The sequence below is a fragment of the Dermacentor variabilis genome, chromosome 3 (genome assembly GCF_050947875.1).
Source record: "Dermacentor variabilis isolate Ectoservices chromosome 3, ASM5094787v1, whole genome shotgun sequence".
Classification (NCBI taxonomy): domain Eukaryota; kingdom Metazoa; phylum Arthropoda; class Arachnida; order Ixodida; family Ixodidae; genus Dermacentor; species Dermacentor variabilis.
The window spans coordinates 19,382,501-19,396,842 of record NC_134570.1 but is presented as its reverse complement, the minus strand read 5'-3'; the positions used below and the strand labels follow the sequence as shown (position 1 = coordinate 19,396,842).

The 14,342-nt window shown below is 46.7% G+C and overlaps 1 protein-coding gene across 1 annotated transcript in view; it reads right to left on the bottom strand.

The window, feature by feature from the left end:
- Nucleotides 1-7,203: 7,203 nt before the first annotated feature.
- Nucleotides 7,204-14,342, bottom strand: part of LOC142575233 (solute carrier family 2, facilitated glucose transporter member 1-like) — a 59,793-nt gene continuing 52,654 nt past the window's right edge. Inside the window, exons 10-11 of the mRNA XM_075684397.1 lie at nt 13,038-13,165; nt 7,204-10,953 (exon numbers count right to left, since the gene is read on the bottom strand). Of these exons, the coding sequence (XP_075540512.1) occupies nt 10,774-10,953; nt 13,038-13,165 (308 nt within the window). The 3' untranslated portion in view covers nt 7,204-10,773. The remainder of the gene's footprint in view (nt 10,954-13,037; nt 13,166-14,342) is intronic.

The window sequence follows — 14,342 nt, the reverse complement described above, 5'->3', positions numbered from 1 at the left end:
ATGAAGAAGTTGCGCCATATCTCGACTGAGGCGACGACTTCATCGAATCAGAGTGAGCAGGAATCCTTCATGGTTTCTGAAGTGCCGCTCTCGACGTCACACAGCATGAACTCCCTCAGCAGGCAGTTCCTAACCGAATATCTTTAAAGTGTGGCCCATGGGCAAATCAACGCGATCAGGATCAACGCTCGCAGGAACATCCTGACAATAGATGTGAAAAATTCCGCAATACTGGAGAAGTTAAAGACCACTCCACAGTTAAGCGCAATCCCCGTCTGCTCCTTTGTTACTTACGGGAAGGAGACAACTACTGGTGTGATTTCCGACGTGGAGCTTGAAATCAAGCATGCGGACCTCAAGAGTCTTTTGAAGTCATCGGTGCGAATTCTTGAGATTCACCGCTTGGGGAGCTCCCGATGTATCAAGTTAATATTTGCTTCTTCCACATACCAGCATATGTCAAAGTGGGCTACGTGATACACCGTGTACGACCATTGGTACCGAGGCCTATTAAGTGCCGGAAATGTCTAAATATAGGACACGTGAGCGCTGTTTGTAGAAGTAAGCCACCTGCTCGCGTTGCGGCGGAGAGCATAATACCACCGACTGTAATGCGTTTTCATTTAAATGTCCCAACTGTACTGGCTCTCACGAAGAAACTTCGAAGGAATGCCCAAAGATGAAACAAGTTCGTATTCTTTGAAAAATGGCAGGAGACCAATCTTCACGTAAAGAGGCTGCTCAATCTGTTCGCCAAAGTGACCAACGCTCGCGAGAGAAGCGTTACAGAAGCCATTTCAGAAGAAGTACATAGTGGGGCTCAGGCGCCACGACCACCTCTGCCTGTGCGTGCATCGAGGGCGGTAACGGCGCCTACAGCTAATTCAAGGTCGATGAGAGCACGCGGCAACCATTCATCTCCAGCGACTGATACAGACACGGAATGGCATTTGGTGCCCTCTAGGCCCACGGCCATGCCAGCGGTCCTTAGTGGTCCTCTACGCCATGAAGTCAATAATGATAGGGCCACTGAAACCGGTGACACTACGGGCAAGCAAGCAGATGGACACAATGACAAGGAAAGTGTACAGAAAATGCTGAAGCACCTGGTAGAGTCAATGCGCGTGATTCTCGATGGTCTCCAGAATCCGGCCTCTAAAAGTGCCCTGCAGATGCTCGCCGTGCTGCAGCCGCTTATCGTAGCTCTTTACATGTTATAAAGCTTTTGTTTGGAGCTTGTGCTGCTCACGCAGGGGAGGCCCACACATCAGCTTCGTCCTAGGACTTAATTTTTAGGTTCACTTGAACTGGTGGCCACAGACTAGATACAGAACCCGATAGTGGCTTCATGAATGAGCTTTGTGAATGTTTATAATCAGAATGTTGAACTTGCTTTCACCGTTGCGCATCCCTCTTTCTATGTCATCATCCCTCATCACACCTTTATGTCCCGATTTCCCCTCCCCCTGTGCAGAGTAGCAGGCTAGAGCGCGTTAGCTCAGGCTGACCTCTCTGCCTTCTTTCAAACAAATTATCTCTCTCTCTCTGACCACGAAGTTACCATACACCTGAAACCAATGCGTGGCATTTACCAAGGCAAAACCCACATTTCGCGTTAGTTTGAGGAGTTGGGACCAAATTTACTAGCTTCCAAATAAATTTCGGCAATGCTTTCAGGCGTATGGAGTATGGAGTATGGTTCAGGCGTATGGACTATGGGCACGTCACGTTGCCGTACGAATATTGAGCATTGTAAGAAAAAGGGGCTGACCAATTGTTCGAATAACTTTCCAATTAATTTATTAAATGTTTACTGTTGATTGCTTTCTTGATCGTCATTAAATTATTGAGTAGCACGGTCAAGATCAGGTGAGAGCCTGCGCCGGCGTCGCAACTTCGCTTGCTTAACAGCAAGAAATGGAACGAAAGAGTGGACGTCAATTTGCGACCACTCAATGCGCGCTGCACTCCGAGACATCAAAGGAAAAATCCGACGCCATGCGTGCGCCGCTTCGGTGCAGCTGGCACGACTGTTAATATGCAAAGGAAGTTTCTTCCATCAGATGGAGCGTTAGCAAGCTTCTTGACCTGGACCTTCGATTACGTCCTCGGGAGCTTGAGAGGCAACTACCGACTGAGGTGGCACGGTGTTATTTTTCTTTGCACTGTTTTTGTACATAATCAACAGTTTTGTTTATTTTATTACCTTGTGTATGTAAATTCTGAAATCGTTTTGTTCGATTACCTAGTGTGCTAGAAGTTCCCGATTACTCGGGGGAAATTTTTTAGGCAATAGCCCTACCGCACAAAATATCTAGGTGTAAAAAAGAAAAAGCCAACTGCCGTTGTTACCTTGCAGTTGCCTAATGCATTTTGTTCGAACAAGCCCAACCGGACATTGTAGTCAACGAATGTGTTGCTTCTTCATTGCGCAAGAGCGATGATGGGGAAAATGGTTCTCCACGCACCGAAATCCGATAGATCGCCCGATCGTTTCTTGGAACATAATGCGGAGGCATTACAGCCGCGCCGCTCGCTCGCTGTGGTCGCCGACGCTGTCCTTCGCTAGCGTGCTTGCTTGTTTTGCGCGCTCGCTATAGCTGCTCGGCATCGGGAAATGGCGGAGACGAACGACAAAGACTGCGAACCTCGGGAAGCGGAAACTCGCTTTCCGCCGGCGACGCGCGCAGCGAAGATTGCAGACCACCCCGTGTGTGCGGTCATTATTCGCGCTGTGTCGCCAGAACCAAGATCGCGTGTGCGGTGGCATACGGAGCAGCAAATTTAATGACGTGCAAATTGGAAAGAGAGGGGGGTGGAAAAGACAACAACCATCAGGTCCTTAGCGTAAGCACCCTGCATTTGCTTGAATGCTCGATAGCATGGCTGGCCAGGCAAGACAGTATAGGAGTTTATATTACACAGAGCAAAAGCACCAGAACACATGCAGAGAAGACAGCGTGTGCAGTATGGTCTCTGGATTTGTGGTGTCTTTTTTTGTGCTGCATCCACCGCATAATAAAAGATGTTCGACCTGCTGCTGAAGCTGGGGCGGCAAAGTGGCTTTAGTTGCCGAAATGGGGCGTGATAGGTTGAAGACCTAATGGCATTAACAACTGCTAACAAAAGAATTGATTTATTACACACCATCAGAAAGAAAAAGAACTCAAGGCAAATCTGACACCAATGAAAGCTCAAGAATGAAAGTGCAATTTAAAGAAAAGCTTCTCACAACACATTTGTAGATGAAATAGGATTGACATATCGCAAGAGCGACAGGAAACCCGTTGATGTATAAGAGGAAAGCGCGAACCGCCCCATCGATGGGAGCCAGTTTTGTGGTAATTAGTCTCAATAAATTTGGAACTAAAACAAATAACCATAGACGCTGAAGATATGAGTCAAGGTATATTGTGAACTGGTACGACGAAGTGTAAAAACGTTCGCAATCATCATTCACAATCGTCGTCGTCAAAATGATGATCCATGCAATATTTCTTACAAAGTATTGAGAATAGTGTTTCATCACTATCCGCAGCATTGTTCTTTCACTGTCGTCACTCCTAAAATATCCCGAGCAACACCGTGACGTAGTGGCAGCCCTGGGATGCAGGAGCTTAAGTCATTCCTTTGTAAAATTTAATCAGCATTTCGATCAACTTACGCTCTTCTGATGCTACATATTTCTTGTTTAATATACCGGCTTCTATAGACACTTGTACAAACACTTGGTCAGCCCTAGCGCTAGCCTGTGTCAGTGGAAGTGCATGATAAACGTGTTGATTGCCGTAACATATTCCTGTAGGTTCCTTTCCTTCTCTTGCGACAGCGCGTTTGTGTCTCCGGTTTACGGGTGATTATGAGCTGCAACACTAGTGCACACCTCGTGGCACACAATTTCCTCTATTACAATTCTGAGAAACTCGGCGGTTGCAAGTTCTGCAGCGAGGCAAAGCTTCCTCTTAAGAGCGAGCAGTACTCACCGCGTGATGCGCAGACAAACTGACCGGCGTTCTGACGAGGTACTTGCAGCGCTGCTATAAGATTTACGTGACTCAAACGAATGCAGGCTGATGGTGTTTAGGCGATAAACTCCGCCTGTCAGACTCGCAGTTTCTAGCTTTATTGACCGCTGGCTGCACTCACGTTGAGCTCTCGAAGGAAAGCTTGAAAATCTGATGTTGATGTCGTCCTTAAAAAAAAAAAAAAACAGCGCTTACGTCTCTTTCAAACTCGCTTGATAATGTTGATCTATCTATCGATCTCGATATATATATATATATATATATATATATATATATATATATATATATATATATATATATATATATATATATATATATATATATATATATACGGCACAAGGCATTATTGTAGAAGCAACAGTACTAAAGAGGTAAACAGATCCAATGCACATATTTATAATCTATGTAATGCGCGAAGTGAAACGTTTAAATAATTGCTACGAAACCAACAGCTATCCGTATAATTCATCCTGTGCAACGTGTAATCTCATGCAATATTTCGACAGTGAAGCGCCGTGTCTCTGTGCACCTTCATCTATCGTTTGAACTTCTAGCAGAATTTTTTTCAGTGATCCTGAACTGACTGACCCATGAGACAAGGGAACGTATGGGTACCTGTTTATTCGCTCTGCGATCGGCGGATAGCTAATGCACGTGCTACGTCAAGCTTTCAACAAAGCCCCTAATTACCGTTAGACAACGGTCACGGAGAACCGAACATATGTTTGTTTATTGCAGAACTTTTCCCAGTTTATTTTTCTTTTTCTTTAGGTTACCCAAACCAATTCTTTTAAATCACAAGGTTTGGTGACACTTCTTCTGAATGTGCTTGACATTTAATTATTAAAGAGCTATATTTGTTAGATAATTACATTGTTTTCTATCACCAATACGCATTGCTGGTAATAATGGCATAAGTTTGCTTGCTGTACCCGCCATATTAAGCGAAATCTGGAGCATACACATAATCCGCGAAACCAATTTATCAGTTCAGATGCCGACATAAAGAAATAGAAAGCTCAGTGCTTATCTTATGCAATTGTACGTTGCATACATATTCCACCACATTAAGACACTGCATGTGGTTAAGATTTTTGACAAACACTAATATGTCGATTCGATTAGGCGATCGCTCACGAAGCGCATCACAGAGGCTAAAAGAATTGTTTCGGGCGCTGCGTACTGTTGGAGCAACAAGCAGAGCCGCAGAATGAATGCGCGAGAAACAAATTGCTTGACTGTTCCGATCAGCATCGTGAGCGTGCTCTAGCGTTCCGACGTTGCCTCAGTTACAAACCCTCGTTAAGTTCTTTGTCAATATCTTTGCAGGGAACAAACAGGTAGGAGCTCGAGCTTGCTTTTGCATATGAAATTCACCAATTCGAATCAAACGACGCAACGTCAATATCGTACACACGTCATTATAACCGGCCGCAGAGGCCCTAAACAACGGTGCAGATCCGAGAAAACGCAAGGAGTTAGATTGGAATCCTCGTGCACGTTGCCTCAAAAGAGCAACGCAATGTTTTGATCTCGTAACGGAGTGCTGCTATACGGCAGAGTTTAATCACTCGGTGTTTCTGTATCCGTGCCCAAAGTGAAGTGCGCATATACAACAGCCTCGATTGAGCGCTCTGCGCTCTCGTCCGCACACGCTACCTTCGAAGCGCTGCGGGGAAGCCAGACAAAACCATCATGCGCTCGGGAACTTACCCGTGCGTCGGAGTAAGGTAGCGAGCGACTTCCAAGCGCCGGAGCCCGCTGGCGTGGTTCAACCCTCCGCCGCCATGATCGCCGCCTCGGCTTCGGAGTCCCGGTAAAACGTGTGACGTCACGAGCTTCGATCGCAAGCAAGCGCTAGACGTCGAGCGGCGCTAGCGTCTCCGTCAGCTGACGTCGACGCGACGGTGGGTCGTTGGTTGAGCCTCCTGAGAGTAGCCTACCCTGCAGGGCAGGGGCATTCGCGACGCTCGAGCACTGCGTACGGACTTCTGGCTGTGCGCACATGGCAAATGCACATCGTCCAGGTCTTCAGTACGTGTGACGCCGAAGCACCGAGCCACATTCGGAGCTCCTGGCGGTTCAGTCACCTTCTTGGTCAGAAGTCGGTCCACGTGACTTTACTGGACACCTGTGTTATTAGCGCGCGATCCTCGACAGAAGCAAAGACGATGCTCGTCTTGGTTCCGTGCTAAACTGCCTTTGGTTTGCCCACGCCTGAATGAATTGAACTTTCTGTCCTGACATGTACGAGCGTCTTCCACGTCGGCGATACGGCATAAGTTAGCCGATAGATCGTGCCTGTCTCTCGCCTACTTCTCGTACGTTGACGCTTGGGCGCTGCGAAAAATGAGTCTGTTCCAACCTGACCACTTCACTGCCCTTTTCTAAGTTTCGAAGAAACTTGCACATGGCGTGGTTGTTCACGGAGCGCCGGTTCCAGGCACTGTTGTCTGCCAGACGCCAGGAGCGCCAGGAGTGTCTACAGGCTAAGATCGCGCGTGCGCAGCATTTAGGTGTGTCATGGACGCACAGCTCGGCAGCAAGCGAGCAAAGAAGCGGCTGACCCGAGAAGTTGCGCTGCAGGCGGGCGTCTCCGAAAGTGTCGAGCATAAATAACTTGCCGGGGCGCCGGGCTTTCCTCAAGTTTTTCTGGCAAAAGTCGCGTCGCTGACTCACCACTGAAGTTCAGTCGCTTTAAAGCGCGGCCTTTACTCCCCTCGTTGGTAGCGTTGTGGCGACAGTCGGCGGTCACGTGCGTCCATCAGAAAGATGCCTTTCTTTTTTTCATTCTTTGTAACGAAAAGTGACTGAGTTCCTGTGGACGCTCGGTGACGAAGTTGCTAACACCTATGGCGCGGTCCGGTAATTTTTAGTGGCATTTGAGAATATAGATTTTTCTTTGAAAGTTCATTCACTTCAAGGAAATTGACGGCCCACATGCGCCAGTTGATTGACATTGCAAAGTAAAACTCAAGCTCGAAAAATACAGCATCAGAAATTAGGCTTCATTCTGTCGGCGCCTCGCACTACCACACCTTTAAATTAAGATGCTACTGGAAAGTTTTTATTTGTTCTAAAAGTTTGTCGGGCGATTGCCAACGCATTCAATAAATGTACTGCCTCGAGATCGTTGCGAGGTTCACCACAGCTTGCGAAAGTGAACAAAACACGCTGCTACAACACACATGTTTATTTTTCTTGTCAAGTATTGTACAAAAATAGTAGGAAATATGCCAGCGGCCTAAGATGCCTAAGCCAGCTGAGGCACTTCTTTGTACTTCTTAGTCCTGCATAACAATAATGAATTTTTAATGTTGAATGTGAATACATGAAAAAGAGAAGTATGAATAGAATAACAGACTTGTGTTTGCGCTTTACGCTGTCAGCAACAGGCACGTTGCGTGCGACACAAATTTTGCGGAGAATTACTGCCTCCTGCCAGAAACATTGGATCCGGTGAGATGACTGTGTCCATGGTTGTTCATCTGCAGGAGCAGCATTTCTGCTGCTTACGTCTGGGCGAACAAGCGCAGTTTTTTAGAGAAGCTTTGGACAAAAGGTTACGTGAGGTTACTATACGTGAGGCAGGCTGTTTAGGAAATAGCTTGGGGCGATAAGTCTAACTTATCAAAAAAGCTACTTACCCATTCTGCAATTTTTTTATTTTTTTGTTGAACATTTCATTCGTTTATCTTCATAGTAAGCAGGCCAAAGATCATTTTGCCTAAGGATATAGAAGCACTTGGTATCGCAATCACCTTATTGCCTTATTTCTTTCAACACCATCCAACAAAAGAATACAGCGTTCATAAGCTTGCAATTTTGATCCAATATGGCCAGAGCTTTCAAGACAACCGTAATGCACAAAAAACGCCACTTCTAGAATGCTGAATGTTGCTACTTATGCTTGCTATAAGGGTATATGTGGCTCGCTGATAATAAAAGTGAGATTTTCCGCGCACTGATCTTCAATACATTGTAAAAACAGTGCGTATCTACGTAAACGCAGATACGGAAAATTTAAATTATGGAGTTGTACGTGCCGAAACCACAATCTGATTATGAGGCAAGCCGTAGTGAGGGACTCCGGAGATTCGGACCACCTGGGGTTCTTTAACGTGCAACTAAATCTAAGTACACGGGTGTTTTCGCATTTCGTCCCCATCGAACGCAGGCACAGAAATCACAACGATGACAGGGCTTCCACTTAAGCTGCACCTCTCTTGGCACTAGCAGAAAAATGAAACGAAACAAAGGGTAAATTAGTGAAACAGAAAAATTGTCGTCAAGCCGCTGGCAGCAAGAAGCAACTAATCTACTGTTACTGAGCGATGAGTGCTAGACAGGCTTCTTAACTGCTAAATTAAGAAGCTACTGTCAGGCAGACGACAATGTTTCGCTCATTCTAGAGCTTCCTTCGCCTTGCAGATTTCCGCAGTTCTGACTTGCCGCAAAGTGTAAGCTGCTTTTGTGACAGACTCGTGAAGTGAAACTAAATAATACGCGTAATCCACACGAAAACCTAACCTCTTACATCGATACACGTCTATGGCGTTCAGATTAGGTGCTTACTTTATGAGGTGAATATACTTTTATGACATCCCTCAAGTCTTCGCGAACTAACTTACTAACGTGAAAACTGAAAAGTACAAACTATTTGCCACACAACCTCGCTCATTCGACGACATTGCTGCTGAAGAAACAGAAAAGGATTAAGGTACGAATTTTCAATAGCTGCTCGGACGGAAATAAAAAAATGAAAGAAACGGAAATCATTTCAATCACACCACATCGTAATAGCAGCGCACCTGAGGAAACGACCAAACGGTTAAGGGAGAAAAAAAAACGTTGTACAAGCAGTTTACCCTTCAGAGTTTCTACACCCCTTGCTTTAGGATTACTGCCTAGATTATCTTGTTAAAAATGTCTGGTTAGCTTCAGAACAGTGGCTAGCCGGGGTTGTTGGTACGAACACGACATGGTTAGTTTTTTTTTACATTGCCAGCAAGAGGATTTACCACTAATCCAACACCCGAGGCAAGGCTTGTGTTTAAGTATGGAGCTGTATAGCATGGATACATGTTCTCTATATTTTTCGCATATTCCAATAGGCTTTTCATTGTTAGTAGTGCCATCGTTACCTTGTAGACATTCATATAGCGTCAAATATGACATATTTAATATAACTAGACAAATGTGTTGGTGTTGTAAAACATAACGTTAGTTTTGCTAACAATTCGCCACTTACATCTTCTCTGCGTCCTTCGAAAGGAAAGGTCCGCCATAGCTACATGCATAGCTTTCACGGTGCATCGATGGATCGTGATCGAGTATATTGTTCACCTAAGTGTGCGGGCTCGTGTGATAAGCTGTCATCTGTAGCCTTTCCAGCTCCCACCAAAGATCTAATGCCTGTTCTTGTCGCCTTCAAGTGCGCTGCTTCTTCGATGTACATATTTGCCGAGCCACCATGAGAGACGTAGTAGAAACACGCGCTGCAGTCCGAAATATCTCACAACACTTTCGAATAATGTCCTGGCCATGGACGAAGACGCGGATTCGCCGAACGTTGGCCACGTGCCTTTCATCGGTGTCCGTGTGTCGATTGGTGAAGAGGCAGAAGCTTTCAGCTCCCGCTGATTGCTAAGATGATTTGGACCGGCCGGTGGCTTCAGCCCAGACGATCCCCAAACATGTCGTTCATGAAAAAATGATCGCAGGTCTGTCTTTGCAGGACTAGGTTCTCTGCAAAACTGCTGTCACAGAGGACCGACAGTCGGCCGACTGTTTCTGCCAGCAACGTGTTATCGTGACGTCGGCTGCCACGTCGCATGGCGCTAACACCAATAATAGCAAATAGTTGTTGAATCCTGTAAGAGTCCGCTCGAGCCGGTGGTCGGCAGGCATGTTTTTGACGCTAACTTAGGGTCCTCGAACTCACGTCAAACGTCGGGGTGCACGCGCCCGGGCAAGCTCTTGCGGGCCGCAATGTGGCGGTGTAGGACGAGGGGTGAGGGTGGGAGTGTAGAAACATTACATAGAAACAGTGAGTCGACCGAACGCCACATGGGTCGCGTGCGAAAGCTGGGCGGGTCGCGAGTTTGGGAGTCCTGCGAGGTTACCCGCAAGACCGCTGGCTGCATGTGAACCCAGGTCCGATCGGTCACGCCTCTGCTCGTCACCTCGCAATGGCCCCCTTCGCGACATACCGTGTGCTCGCATTGCTCACGCCGTGCTGAAATAAGTGCTCTTGCTAAGAAAAGAAACGTATCGTGTCTTTGTAGAGCGAAACGCGAGTGCGCATAGCAAGGAAAATAATAAAAAATACTAGGCGCGGTTTCCAGGCACGCCTATAGGGGTCGGTTACCCACGGTTCATCGATAAGTTTGTTTTCGTGGCATCTTCGAAATAAAAGGCGTCAGGCGGCGGTATTTCAGATTGTTCGTCTTGCTAGTGTTGGTGGTTACTAATTGTGATAAGCCGTCCTGACCACAACATTAATGACAAGTCGACCGATCGTCCACAATATTGATTGGCCGGTATCGAACCCGAATCCTCCTAGTGCTACAGTGCCTCAAGCAGCGGTCTCCCTTCTTCCTCGCTGCCTCGAGTTTCACGACAGCACATTCAGTTGAACGCACACCTCGCGGGAACTGAGCTTCGGCCACGCCCTGCGCTCAGGCCGGGCCCGTAGAACCAGGCGTTGGCTCGTGCACCAGTCTGCAGAAACCACCGAGCCTGGAGTTCACGCTCGTCCGTTGAGCTTGTTCAGGGCCACGTCCTCCTGGTAGACCCGCGCCCGGAAGACATTGGTGATGGCCTCGATGCTCTTGTTCTTTGTCTCCGGTAGCTTCTTGTAGATGAAGACCCAGAACAACACCAGCACCAGCGTGAAGATCAGGAAAGTGAAGTGCTCGATCTCCTCCTGCGCGACGCGTAGCACCATCAATTTCCGCCTATATTTTCTATCACTACAAGTTTTAGTTACAGTCGTAATCTTTTACCTCCCCTAGGAATAAATTAATCCATTCTGCAGAACACTCGTTGAAATGCACTGAAGCATCACTTCGTAGCATTGAGAGCTTAGTCTTTCTTTTTCAGAACTTTCTCTAATGAAATGATATTGCCTGGAGGTTGCGCCGGCTGCTCTTCTATAACAGAATAATTGTGCTCAAAACGATCGTCACAATAGAAGCAACTATTCGAAAAATATACATTCGCGTATCACGTATACCGGAGTGTTTTTTTTTCTTTAGTAGGCCCAAATTTTTTAAAAATTGCTTGTGGCAGATATCACACGAACAGGCGGACATTACTTGCAGGAAAAATATGCAATGTATAATCGACTAATTAAAAATATTCACTAATTAATAAGCTTTTAACTAATTACCTTATGGCACACATTGCAATTTACGAATTCTAGCAGGTGAGACCTCAAGAGATAACTGTGTATGCAAAACAAGTTGATAGAAAACACAAAGGAATCAATCTTGTATGCGTTTAATTGACCGACATCTGCAGTACAAAATGGACCCTCAGCTTCCACGACTCACCGACACCTTCCTACATCGTCTGCGCCTTGTAACTGCTACGCAAAGAACGACCTATTTATAAGTAAGCATGTGGGCTCTCCCACGTGATCGTGTGGACACGACGACGACAGTGCATGCCACCTACAGCTCGGCTCTTCCAGCACATTAGATACACATGGACGTACGTAAATGCACGCACATATACATAGAATGTTTCCGAAAATATGAAATACTAAAGATATGTCATCAATAATCACCGTTGTATAGATGTAACACATGTCACTGGCGCTGAATAACGGACACCGATCACAGAAATAAATGGGTAAAAGAAACTTGTGGCGTGGGAGCCTTACTTACAATTGTCCTTTTCGTCACAATCTTGATTTCATTTCTTATCACAAGGCATTGATTAAAAACACGTTTTATATACCGGTACAAATAAATATTTGCAGAGCTTTTTCATACACTTTCATAGCCTCGTCAAAGATCTATCGCAGGTTAAGGACGAGTGCTTACTCTTTCTCAAGTCGCGTGCGTCCCGCCTTGTTGCTGGTTAGCAACATGGAGAGCAAGAACTCTCGCTGACCACAAGGACTCACGAGTTTAATGTGTCAAGTGCAGAGGGAAGCGTGTTTCTGACCGACTCCGTGCTTTAGAAAATTGCAACGGCCATGCAGGCAGACGCTAAAGGAATGGACGCCTGCTGCCTTCACGATTACGCATGATAGCTGGCGAAAAAGAAAGCCTGGGACAAGCGCTTCGTAATCCTGTGCTCTCCTCGTCCGTTGTTCGTTTTCCATCTATGCACTGTATATTATATGCAATCATGTAAAATCAACCAGCCTGCAAGCTGCATTTTTTATGGGGTCTAGTTATCTAAATCAGTAACTGGACCGAGCCACGGGCACACGCTTGCGAATTCCTGGTGAGACCGCTATGCTACGATGACGTAATCCAATATTTGAAGTGGTCAAAAGTAGACGTCGAGTCCTTGCTTCCTTTTCTTACGTTTGTCCCATTTACGTTTACAAACTTCCTAAAAGGTAAAGCGACGCTCGTGCGAAGTGATCTTTCTTTCTTTAGACTCAAATTAAATTAGATATTGTGGTATGTGCAGAAACCAAAATATGATTATGAGGCACGCCGTAGTGGGGGACTTCGGGTTAATCCCGACCACCTGGCGTTGTTAGCGTGCACGCAATGCACGGTACACGGGAATTTTTGCATTTCACCATCATCGAAATGCGGCTGCCGCGGCAAGGATTTGATCCCGCGACCTCGGGCTATGCAGCGCTACGCCAAAGCCACTACGTCACCACGGTGGCTGAAAGAAAGAAAGAAAGAAAGAAAGATAGAAAGACGGAAATGCTGTGCAGAAGCAACAAACGCAGAAACTAGCGTAACATAGGCACAAAATATGCAAGTGTTTCTCTGTTGGTGAGCAATATCTCCATTTAAGACGTTTGCCAAGCCTCACCATGAGGGGCAGGAAGGCGAGCCCCACGATGAAATTGGCCGCCCAGTTGACGGCCACCGCCAGGCTGGTAGCAATAGGACGGGCGCCCTGACCGAATAACTCCGTCACCAGGAACCACGGTATCGAGCCTGCGTAGTGTGGTCGTCACCTAAGCACTCGTTCCTCGTGCGCAAAGTCGTCACTCTGGCGTCACCATTTTATTTCAAAATAACAGTCAAGAAATTTCCAATACAGTGTGCGCATCTTGCACCGAGCGACAAATCGATAAATGTGATAATCCGTCAAAAATGGTGACCATCAAAAAGCACATCAATGTAGGCGTGATAATATTGCACCATAATCTATTTTGATTACATGACTCGTCTCGTTACACGTAACCTACACGTCCTGTAAGGTCGTACGTGCTATTGTTACTTTCATTGTCAGCGGTGCATCGGAATGCGAGGGCTGCGAGCGGAAAAAGGGGAGGGCATGCAGTTACACGGCCAGCGCTAGCAGCGCGAAAGAAAACGGCTCCATCCGTGTCGAGCTATGTCGTTTTCTCTTGCCTTCCTTTTGCTTTGTGGGCGTTATAACCGCAGTGCGGAGGACTCACGGGCAGTCTTGGCTGTAACCACGCAGTGGTAAAAGGGTGAGGCTCCGTACTGTGTACGTCCTAAAAGCGTCTTCGGCGCTAACATCCAGCTAGGAGTAGAAGAGTGAAGGCGTGCTCTTTGCACTCTCTGTAAATGTAAATAGCTCGCTTGTGAATACAGTTTGTCATACTTGTTCAAAGATCCTTAGCTGCTACTTCGCCCTCGCTGTGCTACATCACAGGGACCTCGTCCTTCAACGCCACGAGAAAAGGAACTTTAATCTATCTATCTATTTATCTGTCTGTCTGTCTGTCTGTCTGTCTGTCTGTCTGTCTGTCTGTCTGTCTGTCTGTCTGTCTGTCTGTCTGTCTGTCCGTCTGTCTGTCTGTGTGTCTGTCTGTCTGTCTGTCTGTGCATGCATGCATGCATGCTCTTAAGCCGACCCACTGGAACAAGTTGTCTACCGGCTTCGGCCACTACGTAGGTGCTCGCGGTCGTGATGCCGGTATGGTCGTTCCGTCGTCGCCACGCCATTGTCGTCCTACCGTCGTCGCCATCCCATTGCTTCATACCGTTGTCATGCCATCATCGTCATATAATCATCGTGATGCATTCGCTGTCATACCGTCGTTGCGATATCGTCGTGGTCCTTCCAGCTTCGTCATTTTTTTTTCATCTTCGTCCTCACGCCGTCGTCGTCATACTGGGTCATCATGCTGTCGTCGTCACG